The sequence below is a fragment of the Camelina sativa genome, chromosome 5 (assembly GCF_030686135.1).
Source record: "Camelina sativa cultivar CO46 ecotype springtype chromosome 5, ASM3068613v1".
In the NCBI taxonomy this organism is placed as follows: domain Eukaryota; kingdom Viridiplantae; phylum Streptophyta; class Magnoliopsida; order Brassicales; family Brassicaceae; genus Camelina; species Camelina sativa.
Window position 1 is genome coordinate 9,544,238 of NC_141884.1, and position 12,968 is coordinate 9,557,205.

The 12,968-nt window shown below is 45.8% G+C and overlaps 1 protein-coding gene across 1 annotated transcript; it reads right to left on the bottom strand.

Moving 5' to 3' along the window:
* Nucleotides 1-9,048: 9,048 nt before the first annotated feature.
* Nucleotides 9,049-10,050, bottom strand: LOC147943453 (uncharacterized). The gene has a single exon (XM_087512247.1). It carries the CDS (start codon nucleotides 10,048-10,050, stop codon nucleotides 9,049-9,051), a length of 1,002 nt encoding a protein of 333 aa, XP_087368373.1.
* Nucleotides 10,051-12,968: the final 2,918 nt, after the last annotated feature.

Genomic DNA, 12,968 nt, shown 5'->3' on the forward strand with positions numbered 1-12,968 from the left:
CTGTTTAGCATTGTAAACTGCGAAACTATTGTCATTTTTATGTTTTTGTAAATTCTCTGAAATGTATTCTGGTGAAAGGAGATTAGCATAATTTATATACAAAGTTTGGAAGATTCTCATTAAGGTTTATTTTTAATTTCAGAATACAATCCTGAATATCACGATTAATCTTGTTAAATTAGCGAGATTATTCTTTTTTATATGATTGAGAGTATATTTTTATCCATTTAATAACTTGATTAACGATGTGGTCTATCAATAAAATCTGTGAAAAAAAAATTAGTAATATTGTGATTTTAGATATTTGGAAACAACGTGATCTTCCGAAAATAAAATTTGGAATATCCATGAACTATCAATTTAGAATAACCCGTTTAGGATTTTCGGTTACAATTAAAATTTTATTTGTTACAATTAATATATAGATTAATATATAACTTATGTATAACATATTTGTAACCATTTATTAAAATTATAAAGTCTACCAAAATAATATTGTGTATTTCCGTTTTATTGAAAAGGGGATATATATATATATATATATATATAAATAGTTGTTTTCCTCATATATCTCCTATTTATTAGCCATCAAAATTGTTTCCTTTAATATGTTATTGGGTACTTCTCATATCTATGTATACATTTTTGAAGTACATTTTGGGTTCTACCCTTTTATTTGTATCCTACTATATTAATTGAGAAGTACAAAATTAAAAATAACCTTAAAAAGTGTAAGAAACTAGGTTTGAACCCGCGGTACACCGCAGGACTATTTTTGTTTTTATTCTCTTTCTAAAACATTTAAATATTTTAGTAAATATATGTATATTTAGTTTTGAAATAATTATCATTAATATTAGTTATGTTTTTCTTTAAATATTTTATAAGTTCAAATATTTATACTATTAAAAAATTAATAAAATGTATATACTAAAACGGTTGCGGACATGTATATATTTTTGCGGGTTTCGTAGGATAGTTAATTATTTTGTGAGTTAAAAATCTATAATATATGACAAAAATTAAGATTTTTAGTGTTAGTTCAAACCCGTAATGTCAGGTCGGTTTTGGAACAGATTTTTTTACTTTAAGCCACAAAAAATTATCCTACAAAACCCATGGCCCCATGGGAGTATATAGCCTGCACCCATATGTCCCACTTGAGTTTACAGGATTAGGATATGTGAACATTTTACTAATTCAATTCTTCTAGTTTTGTTTTAATGGTGAAAACGTGATAATATGTGTTAACCCGCCATGTGAGTTCTGATCCGCAACAGATTTAATGACTTTAACCCGCAAAAATATTATTACTTTGATTAGTGTTGATGAGGGAATCAGTCACAATTAGTGTATTTAGTTCGGTCAAAGGAGGGTCGAAGTTCTCTTATATTATATTGATGTCGAGACACAAAAGACGGGATTTAACACGACTTAAACAAGTTACAAAAGTAGGTAAGGATAATAGACGAGCTGTTGTCTCGCCGATTCTCCGAGTGATTGGTTCTAAAACCGTTGACTTCTGCTTGGACGAGCTGAGGCTCTTGTACTTACTGTATTTCTTTTCTTCCTCTTCTTTTGACCCCCTTTTTACGCAGGCCGTACGCCTGTATTTATAGAGAATCGTGTCGGTTCGTCTATGTAAAAGACCATAATACCCTCCCTTCCCTTGGGGGTTTATTATGGGCTTTTCCTGAGCTGGGCCTTTTGTTTGGGGTGTGGATCCACCCCCAACAATAGTCCCCCCCGGCCTTTAGTTCGTAGTCTTTAGGTGAAGAACAACCGTGAAGGAGCGAAGAGTCGCGCGTGAAGGAACAGTTCCCGACTTTTGGGGTCGAATCGTTGTGTGCGGTGATCGACGCGCGTGAGATCCAGAAATCACATCGTTATTGGGCGCGTGCCGTAATGATGACCCTTCCAGATCCTTCGTCTTTCTCCTATAAATATCGCTTCTTCATTTCTCTCATTATATTCTTCTCGCGTTTTTCGGTGCTCATCGTTCAGGTATTCTCCCTTCTTCTTATCTCGTCGTTATTTTGCTTTTAGTGCGTCGTACTTTTACTATGAACTCCCCTCGATCTCAATCGTCCGATCCGTCCGTTGAGAGCCACCTTCAACGAGCGACGACTTCCGAATCTGATGGTTCTAATAGGTCCGTTCGCCGGGAGGGCCGTTCTCGGAGTTCCTCTGATTCGTCTTCGGCGGGTTCAGACATGGCTCGGTTTGAAGAGTTGAGACGTCGTCTCGTCCCAGGGTCGGCGGTTCCAAGCTCGTCGGGTCTGCCTTGCAGGATTCCTTCCCTGATAGACAAGCCATTGATCAATGACCCATCCTTTCTCGAGTTGGACAACGTTCCTTTGCCAACCGCGAACCTTTTTTCTCATTTCCCTCCGTCGATGCTGAAACCGGGAGCGGCGTCTGATGCAGTTCGCATTGGGAAATTAAACACCGAACCGAAAATTCTGATACCAGAGCCTTTTCAGCGTCCCTGGGATGCTCCTTCCGGCTTTATTTGCCTTTCGGAGAAGTACTTCACCGAGTGCGGGCTTACCTTCCCTTTGCCGTCTTTCCTGATGACGTATTTTGCTCGTCGTGAGGCGGCCATTTCTCAATTTGCCCCGGCGACCTTTTGAAACGCTGTTGGTCTTTCGATTATGGCTGAAGCTGCGGGTGTTAAGCTCACTTGTGACCATTTGGAAGAGTTGACTTGTCTGAACCCGTCGAGCCGAGACAAAACTCCTGGAATTTACTATGTAGCGTCAGGAAGGAAGACGACGCTCGTCGAGGGTGCCAAGGGCAAAACATATAATTGGAAGGGCTCGTACTTCTTTCTTGAAGTCGGTGAGGGGGTTTTGGAGGATCCGTCGATTCCTTGGTTTTCTGGGTGGAACCCTTCACCCGGTAGCCGACCCTTCTTGCCTAGTATATTTTATTCGCACTATTCTCTGGTTGTGCTTAACCTTTCCCCTCTTTTTTTTTTTTAGTTGTTGTTCCAAGGTGTTTGCTCCCATACCCTCCTTCATTTCAAGCCGAGATAGACGCGATCAAAGTATTATGTCCTTACGTTTGGCCAGGTACCGATTCGAAAAAGGGTCGTTCAAGGAAGATATCTGATCCTCGAAGAAAGACAGGTACACCCTAGCGTAGTTGAACCCTTCACCCGATCAAAATATAATTTTTTTTGTTGCTCCTTGAGTTCTCCAATTAATTTCGTTGCTTTGTGTTGCAGCCGGGACGATGGGTAAGATGAACTTGAGTGTTCCCAACGCGTCTGCTCGTTATCGCCGAGCTCCGGAGCCGTTGCCTCGTTTTGCTCCCCGTCATGATGCTCGTCCGGGTGCCAATCCTCCAAGCTCTGGCTCGTCAAAAAGGGTTTCTCCTTCCTCTCGTCAAGTTGTGGACGACCCTTCTAGGATGCATCCAAGATCCCTTCCCCCGAATCGTCACATTGGTCCAGAGGAGACGCTTCCAAGGAAGAAGGTGGTCGGGACTCCTGGTCGCGTCGCCGAGGTGGCGAAAGATTCGCAGAAAAGGAAGGATGGTCCTGAACAAGAGCAGTCTGCCCCATCCAAGAAGTCTAAGTCGGTCGACTTCAGCTGGAATTTTACGCATTCCTCTAGGGCTCGTCCTTTTCCGGATGACTCGCGGTCTTGTGCCGAGTTATTTCGGAAGATCCACTTTGGTGAAGGTCGTCTTCCTGCAATTGAGAAGATGAAAGAGGCCGACGCGGTTACCGGCGTTGCTCAAGCGTCCTTTGAGGTTTGTCGGTTTAGCCAACTTGCTTTTAATCTTCCGTCACTCGTTTTTCTTATGATTGTCATTTCCTTTCGTTTTGACAGTTTATTGCGCGTATCAATCGTATGGCTTCTCGCTATGAGCGTCGTGTTCGGAACTTGGAAGGGGAGCGTTCTGGGGAGTCGAGCGAGAGGATCGAGCGCCTCGAGGCGCAATTGGGGGAGGCGGTGCGGTCCAACCAGAGACTTAGCGACCTTGTGGCCAAACTCGAACATCACCGGAGCGGGTTAATCACAGAACGAGACTCCCTTATGACTAAGCTTGAGGAGTCTGAAGTTGCCTGTAACGGTCTGAAGCTCACCCTTAACTCGGAGACGAGGAGGCTTAGGGATCGACGTGACGAGTATGGGCACCACGAGCGAATCAAATTTTTCCACGAGGTGGCTGGTCGCGTGCAGAGGCTCTTATCGAAGCACAAAAGCTATGCCGAGGCGGTTGAAGCGTCGCGGGAGAAGTTTCTTGAGTATAACCAAGCTGTTGGAAACGTCCAGATGCTCGAAACGCTCGTTGCCGAGGGTCGGATCTCTTTGCTCGATGAGGGGATTAAGGACCAAGTTACGGCCGTGATGAGCCAACTGAAGAGCGAGGTTGAAGAGGTCGATCTGCCGGATATAACCGAAGCTGACTTCGACATGTCTCAGATCTTTGTCGGGCCTCTTCCCCCAGTTCCGACGTGGATCGCTTCCCCAATCAGCGGGAATACCAAGGTCTGTAATGACGAGGGTGGGAGTGACGGATCGGAGAGTGGGGAGATTGGGGGTGAAGAACTGGACGAGTAGGAGAAGGTTGACGACCACCCTTCTGATGGAGTCGAGGAGCAAGTTACGATCGTCCTGCCAAAGAGCTTCCACGTCCGTCAACTCCCGGGCATGAGTCACCGGTTGTTGGCTTAGTTTCGTGATTCTTCTGTTGTCGCCGTGTCAAGGGGTCGGCCCCCTCGTACTACCTTTTGTTTGCCGTATTTTTGGGGTTGGCTCCCATGTATTTTTATGCGCCGTGTTTAGGGGTCGGCTCCCTTGACAAACTTTATTCCTGCCCTTGGGGCATTTATTTCTACTCTATTTAATGCCTTATTTTTCGAAACGTTGCTTACTGGTCATTGAATGCCTTTTCTGTTGGGACTTGCGCTTTTCGTTCTATAAATAGTCTTTGCTTTTTACTTCAGTTTAGTCTTGGTGAGTTTCCTTTGTCTTTGTAGGGAGGAGGAAATTACTCCGATGCCAGTGACGACTAGAGCGGCGTGGTTACGTAGGGCGCGGGAACGACTCGGCGTTAGGTCCGACGAGGTGATACAGTCAGAACTCGGTTACTATAATGCTCGCATCCAGCGGCTAAGAGCTTACATCATCTCCACCCGTCATTCATTCGAACGCTATTATGATTTCTGTCGCGTGGACGGGACGGTGGAATGTCTCGAAACGCTGGTTGACGAAGGATATTTCGTTCCGAAGTGGCGCTGGGATCGGCTGCTGGACGAACGTACCCGGCGCGAGAATCTTTTTGCAGAAGTGGTGATCCTTACACTTGATCAGGGTGACCTTGATTCCCTGGGTCGAAGGCCGTTTGAAGATCGGGCGGAAATCGAGGCCTGCCGAGCTCGTATCGACGTGCTTCGTCGTTACATTTCGCAACTGGAGAGCACAAGTCATTACTTTAGTGAGAGTAATCGCGTCGAAGGGATCCGCGCGTACCTCGAGGATATGGTTGGACGAGGTGCGGCTGTCCCGATGGATCTGTTGAAAGACGTGAAGGAATCATGCCGTTATTGGCAAACCATAATTGGCGGGTTAGAGTTCGTTGAGCCTTCCAGTGCCGACCTTGGAGTTGCCTGACTTGTTATCCTTTGTTGTTGTTTTTTTTTTGTTTGTGCCGTAATGGGGTCGGCACCCGCATTAGACCGTTGTATCTTTTTTTTTTTAATAAGTCAAATTCTATGCTACTCTTGAGAGTTCTACTTTTTACTTTTCTTTTCTTTTCTTTTTTTTTTAAAGTGCGACTTGTGATGGTCGGCTTGATATAACCGGGGGCGACCGTTAATAGTCGGCTGACCCTTTTGTGCGAGTTGCGACTCGACTTAAAGTAATACGTCGGAACGTCGGATCATTACCAGGCCAATGGTAACGACTAAAATAACTTGCAAACGACAACTCACTCTTGTGAGGAAGAAATTTTATATTATTGGCGGCTGTGTCCCGTAGAGTGGGACTGCCTACGTACCCTCCGATCAGGAGGGATCAAGCCGATCGTAGTTCACATTTACATGTGTATTCAAACTATAGATAGGACGAGCTGGACATAGCTGGGCTTGCTTGGTGATTTTTAGTAGTAGTAGCGCTTGAGGTGCATTGAATTCCAAGATCTCGGCACTGGTTTGCCGCCCATTGTTAAGAGTTCGTACACGCCGGGATGGACGACCTTAGATACTATATATGGACCTTCCCAATTAGCCCCATTTTTCCGGCGTCTGGCTCGGCAGTGTTTTCGAAGACCTTACGGAGGACGAGGTGGCCTTCGTCGAAATGCCGATTGTGGACTTTCTTGTTGTAGTATTTGGCCGCGGCGAGCTGATAGTTCTGGATTCGTAGGAGTGCTTTGTCTCGTTCTTCTTCCAACTCGTCGAGTCTATCCAGTTGCATCTGACTGTTGAGCGCGGTGTTGTGGACGCGCATTGTTCGCCGGAGGCTGGAACTGCCGACATCAGCGGGTGCCATTGCTTCCATCCCGTAGGCTAAGGAGAATGGGGTTTGGTTGGTGGAGGTCCTTGGTGTTGTTCGGTAGGACCAAAGTACTCCGTCTAGCTCGTCGGCCCAGGCACCTTTCTTGGCGTCTAGCCTTTTCTTTAGGCCATCGAGTATAGTTTAGTTGGTAGCTTCAGCCTGGCTGTTTCCTTGTGGATACCTTGGCGTTGACTTGGTTAGTTTTATTCGCCACCTTGCGCAAAAATTTTCGAATTGCAGGGAAATGAACTGCGATCCGTTGTCAGTGACTATTTCATACGGGAGACCGTGGCGACAGATTATATATTTCCAGACAAAGAGTTGGACGTCCCTGGCTTTGATATTCGCATAAGACTCGGCCTCGACCCATTTGGTGAAATAATATGTGAGGACGAGTATATACCGCTTTTGTCTGGAAGTTGGCAGTGGGCCAATAATGTCCATCGCCCAGCGCATGAAAGGGTAAGGAGCTACTCCGACTCGTAGGAGTTCAGTCGGCTGGTGGATAATGGGGGCATGTCGCTGGCATTTTTCACACTTGGCGACGAACCTTTCGCAATCAGATATCATTGTTGGCCAATAGTGACCATGCTTCTTGATTCGTAGCGCTAAGGCTCGGTCACCTGAGTGATTTCCCCCGGCTCCTTCGTGTGTCTCCATCATGACGCGGTCGGTGTCGTCGCCGTGTATGCAAAGCAAAAGGGCCCGTGATGCCGTCCATCGAAGTAAATGATCCTTCATCAAGGTGTAGTGGGCGGCTTTGGCCTTTAATCTCCGTCTAGCCCATTTATCTGCTGGCACGTCGCCGTCGGCTAGGTATGCTCGGATCTCGACTCGCCAATCTGTCTCGTCGCTGTCAGATGCAGGTTCGCATCCTCGGCCTGACCTCATCGTTCGATAAGTGGTCCTGATTTTGTTGGGCTGGTGGAGTGTGAGGCAAGTCTCGGCATGTGTTTCACCTATGCTCGGCGTATCGATGCTTTCTACCGGGATGATTCGTCAAGAATCGGGATCTGATGTCGACGCGAGTGCTGCCAAAGCATCGGCCGGAGCGTTGTCTCCTCTGCGGATTTTGATGAGCTCGAATTCGTCAAAGCTTTATGACAAAATCTTAACGACATTAAGGTAGGCGGCCATGGGTTCACTTTTGGTGTCGTATTCACCGCTGAACTGGTTGGCGACGAGCTGAGAGTCGCAAAAAGCTCGTATCCGCTTGATCTGCATTCCGTTGGTGAGTTTAAGCCCGGCGATGAGTGCTTCATATTCGGCGACGTTGTTGGTTGCTTGGAATCGGAGACGGAAAGATTGCTCCAAAATTTCTCCGGTCGGCGAAGTTAGTCGAATCCCTATTCCTGACCCAAGATGGGAAGATGCTCCGTCCACATGCAGGGTCCACCGGTCATCTGACGGGTCAGTGGGTGTTGGTTCGGCTTCCCCAAATGGTAGCTCGATCAGGAAGTCGGCGAGTACTTGGGATTTGGCAGCCGGACGAGTTCGATACTCGATGTCGTACTCGCTGAGTTCGATTGCCCATTTCGTTAGTCGACCCGATTGGTTCGGGCTGTGCAGTATTGACCGTAAAGGTTGGTTGGATAGGACAGCGACAGTATGCGATTGGAAATATGGTCGGAGCTTTCTTGCAGATGTGACGACTGCCAGGGCAACCTTCTCGACTGTTGGGTAGCGAGTTTCCGCGTCGTCGAGTGATTTCATTATGTAAAAGATGGGTCGTTGCTCTCCCCGATCGTCTTTAACGAGTACACCACTGACGGCCGACTCTGAGACCGCAATATAAAGAAATAGGATTTCGCCGAGCTCCGGCTTCGCTAAGATCGGTGGGGTCGATAAATAGTTCTTTAGCTCGTTGAACGCGCTGTGACAGGCTTCGGTCCACTCGAACTTGCCCTTGGTTTTGAGAAGCTGGTAAAATGGTAGACACTTGTCAGTCGATCTGGATATAAAACGATTTAGGGCGGCCATCCGTCCGGTTAGTCGTTGAACTTCTCTGGCATTCTTTGGTAGTGGCAAATCGATGATTGCCTTAATTTGCTTTGGGTTCACCTCGATGCCTCGTCTGGTTACCAGGTACCCAAGGAGTTCGCCGGACTTAACTGCAAAGGTGCATTTAGCTGGGTTCAGCTTCATCCCAGACTTGTTTAGGGTGTCGAAACATTGTCGGAGATGAGTGATATGATCCTTTGCACGTTGAGATTTGACGAGCATGTCGTCGATATAAACCTCCATAGTCCGGCCGAGTTGCTCGGCGAACATTTTGTTGACTAGCCGTTGGTACGTCGCTCCTGCGTTTTTCAGGCCAAAGGGCATAACTTTATAACAGTAGGTCCCTCTATCCGTGATGAACGACGTTTTTTTCCTGGTCGTCCTTATGCATTAGAATCTGGTTGTAACTAGAGAAGGCGTCCATAAAAGTTAATAGTTCGTTGCCGGCGGTTGTCTCAACGAGTTGATCAATTCTTGGCAATGGGAAACTATCTTTTGGACAGGCTTTGTTAAAATCGGTAAAATCGACGCAAACTCACCACTTTCCATTCTTCTTTTTGACGACCACCGGGTTAGCTAACCACTCAGGATATTTCACTTCTACAATTGACCCGGCACCAAGGAGTTTGTCAACTTCGTCGTTCACTGCTTGTGATCGTTCGGGACCTAACTTGCGCCGTTTTTGCTTGACCGGCTTATGCGTTGGGTCGGCATTGAGTTCATGGGTTGTGACACTTGGATCGATCCCCTTCATATCAGTCACGCTCCATGCAAACGTCGAGATATTGGTTTTGAGGAAAAGTATCAACTCGTCTCGCATGGCGGCTGTTATCTCTGTACCGATATTCACGCATCGTTTCTTGTTGTTTTCGTCTAGGTTCACCTCTTCGACCGCGGCAATGCCCTGTTGGACGGCAGTCGGCTTTCCGTCTGTTGGTGACGCGCTATCGTCGTCGACGCGAAGCTTATGCTCGATCAGGAAGCAGGACCGTGCGGTTTGCTGATTGCCACGCAGTGTGTATATTCCTTTCGAAGTTGGGAACTTAACGCACTGATGATATATTGACGGGACGGCTTTCATCTTGTGGAGCCATGGGGTTCCAAGGATGACGTTGTAGATTGTTGGCTTGTCGATAACTGCGAACCGGAAGTATCTGGCTATCCCCCCAACGAAGATTGGTAAGGTGATGGTGCCGACGGACATAAGATGATCCCCATCGAAGCCCGTTAAAGAGTGACATTCTGGCATAATGTCCCGTTCGCCGACTTCCATTTTGGCCAACACGTCTCTGAAGATGACGTTGACTGAGCTTCCAGTGTCGATCAATATTCTCGTCACCTCACTTTCGCCGATCAAGAGCTCGACGACCAATGGGTCGTTATGCGGTAAATCCAAACCTTCTAGATCTTTTCCGTCGAAAGTGATTGGCATGCCTTCAGCCTCGAACCTTGACGGCCAAGATTTCGTCATTTCAGCTTTTTTAGTATAATCTCTGATCGCTCTGACCGAATCGTTGCATCCGGCTAGCCCGCCCATTATCATGTTAATTCGTCTTATCGTCGGAGGACGTTGGTCGGGCTTGCGGTCTGTATGTGGTCGTTTTTCGTGACCGCTATCTTCGCGTCGTTCGGCGAGTAGGTTTTGAATTTCCATCTCGTCTTCGCTTTGGTCGGCTAGTACCTTTGAATCCTTGACGAATTTTCGAGCGATATTTTCGGCGCTTGGCGTCGCTTCGTCCAGGTCGGGCTGTCTTGCTTCTGTCGGGCTCGACGACTATTGCCCCTTTCTTGTATCGCTCCATCAAGACCCTCTGGAGGTAATGACATTCGTCAGTTGTGTGGGTGGTACTCTGATGGTAGTCGAAATACGGGGTTGCACTATTTTCACCTCCCTCTTTCCGGATATACTTGTTTTCGCCGATCGCAAAGGCTTTGCGAGTTCGATCTTGGTTTTTGATGAAGTGTTGTCGAGGCTCGACGTAATCAACTTTTGGAGCTGCGGCTACATGCTGTTTGGTTATCGCATTTGCCTCCGAAGAATGCTTCTTAGCATTGATAGCTTTCTCTTCCTCGAGCCCAATGTGTTTCGCAGCTCGGGGTAATGCCTCGGCTACGGTCTCGACATGGGTTAAAGACAGCTCTTCCTTGAACCGAGATTCATACCAGAGCGCATTTCGAAGTGCGACAATTGCGGCAGCGTCCGGAATTGAAATGTTGACGTAGATTTCCTTGAATCGCCCTATAAAGGACCGAAGCGATTCACCCTTGTGCTGAGTTAAGGCATATAAGTCGGCATGGGAATTTTTATCCTCGATCAAAACAGAAAACTGCTTCAAAAATTCGGTTATCAGTTCCCTGATACTATCGATTGATCCGGGTGGGAGTCTCGAGAACCAGCTCAATGCGGTTCCTGCTAGATGCTCGGCGAAAACTTGACAAGCTCCAGCGTCGTATTCCGCCGGGCTGAACTGTAAAGGGCCGAGGGCTACGCCAAAGGTGAGTAAGAAATCTCGCGAGTCGACCGTTCCGTCATAGTGACCCAATCGTGGCTTGACTGCCCGTCTGACCGTTGTTGTAGCGAGTCTTCGAGAGAACGGAGTTCGCTGTGTTGCTTCGAGCATAAGTCCGACTTCGGGTCCCTTGTCCGTTGCTTTTTGAATCATCGCTGCCATTTCTTTCATTTGCTCTTTGATTTCTTTTAGCTCGGCGTCCTTCGTTAGATCGGTCACGTCGTTATTTCGCTCAAGAGGGCGCTGGGCAGGATTACGTCCTAATCCGCTGGTTTGCACATACGACCCTGGCGTCGTTCTTACCGAGGTGAAGTTCATTGGGTTGAGCCGAGCGTTGTTGAGATGATTGATTTCATCTTGTGAGTTAAACTGTGCCGCGGTGAGTGCATCCAATCGGCTGTTGGTTCGCTCTTCTTGCTGGTCAAGGCGTGTTAAGATTCCGCGGAACAGTTCGTCTATGCTTGAGACGGGCTGATTGCTGAGCAAAGTAAGCTGCGTTGGGGCCTGTGTTGGTTCTACGGTCGACGGGGTCGTCAGGTTTGTAGCTATGACAAAAGTCTCCGGGCTGTCCACCGTCACGACCTTTCTTGGAGCGTCTGGCGTGGGGAGGACTGCCTGGTCCGCTTGTTCCACTGCCGGGGTAGTCGTCCCCCCCCCGACGAGCTTCCTTCCTTGCTTTTTTCCTTGTCAAGTATTGTCATCTCGTCTAGTCGGTGTAGGTCCGTTCTTCAACGCTTCAGAGAAATTCGACTTGGCTCCCCCTACCTGGCGCGCCAAATTGTTGATGAGGGAATCAGTCACAATTAGTGTATTTAGTTCGGTCAAAGGAGGGTCGAAGTTCTCTTATATTATATTGATGTCGAGACACAAAAGACGGGCTTTAACACGACTTAAACGAGTTACAAAAGTAGGTAAGGATAATAGACGAGCTGTTGTCTCGCCGATTCTCCGAGTGATTGGTTCTAAAACCGTTGACTTCTGCTTGGACGAGCTGAGGCTCTTGTACTTACTGTATTCCTTTTCTTCCTCTTCTTTTGACCCCCTTTTTACGCAGGCCGTACGCCTGTATTTATAGAGAATCGTGTCGGTTCGTCTATGTAAAAGACCATAATACCCTCCCTTCCCTTGGGGGTTTATTATGGGCTTTTCCTGAGCTGGGCCTTTTGTTTGGGGTGTGGATCCACCCTCAACAATTAGGAAGATTTTTTTTTTCAAATTTAAGGAAAGTTATATTTATTTAATTAATTATCAAATTAGTATTTAATGCAAAGAGTAGTGGTTCCGATTTTTTTGGAAAGTTGGTATTATGGGAGAATAATTGTTTACAAAAATTGAAAACCTTATAATATGTTAATAAATTGTAAATTATAAAATATGAATATTTAATGCTAATGGCAGTCTTGTAAATAGGTGACAACTTCAGGATTTATTTGCTAAATGTACTTGGAAAATGTATATATAGATTACATGTAATTGCCATTAGAAATTGTTAAATAAAGGCTAAAACTGCTGAGGCTATAAAAGATAATTAGTAATTATTAAAAATTAAAAATCCTACTATATTAATTAACCAAAATTACGGGATTACATAGATAATCAAATTTAAATTAAATACATAAACCAAAAAAATCTAAACCAAAAAAATATTCCCTTAATAAAATCTTATTCTCTCTTAAGAAAAAAAATCTCAAACCATGAATTCTTAAAAAGTTTAAGTTCTTTCAAATGTGATTATAATCAAAGATTTAAACTATTTAATTAATAAAGTATTTTTGCAAATTTTTTTTAAAATAAATTGTTCAGCCCACGGTCTACCGCGGATTAGTACCTAGTTTATTTATAAAATTTTTTACAAAGTTAATCCCTACGAAATTTCCGAAAATAATATTACTTCAGATTTTGTTTCCTAAAGATTTTACATTCCATTCCAAAAAAAAATTAAAAT

Excerpts from the sequence above, each read along its gene's own strand:
- LOC147943453 (XM_087512247.1), bottom strand. The coding sequence starts at position 10,050 with ATGGGCGGGCTAGCCGGATGCAACGATTCGGTCAGAGCGATCAGAGAT.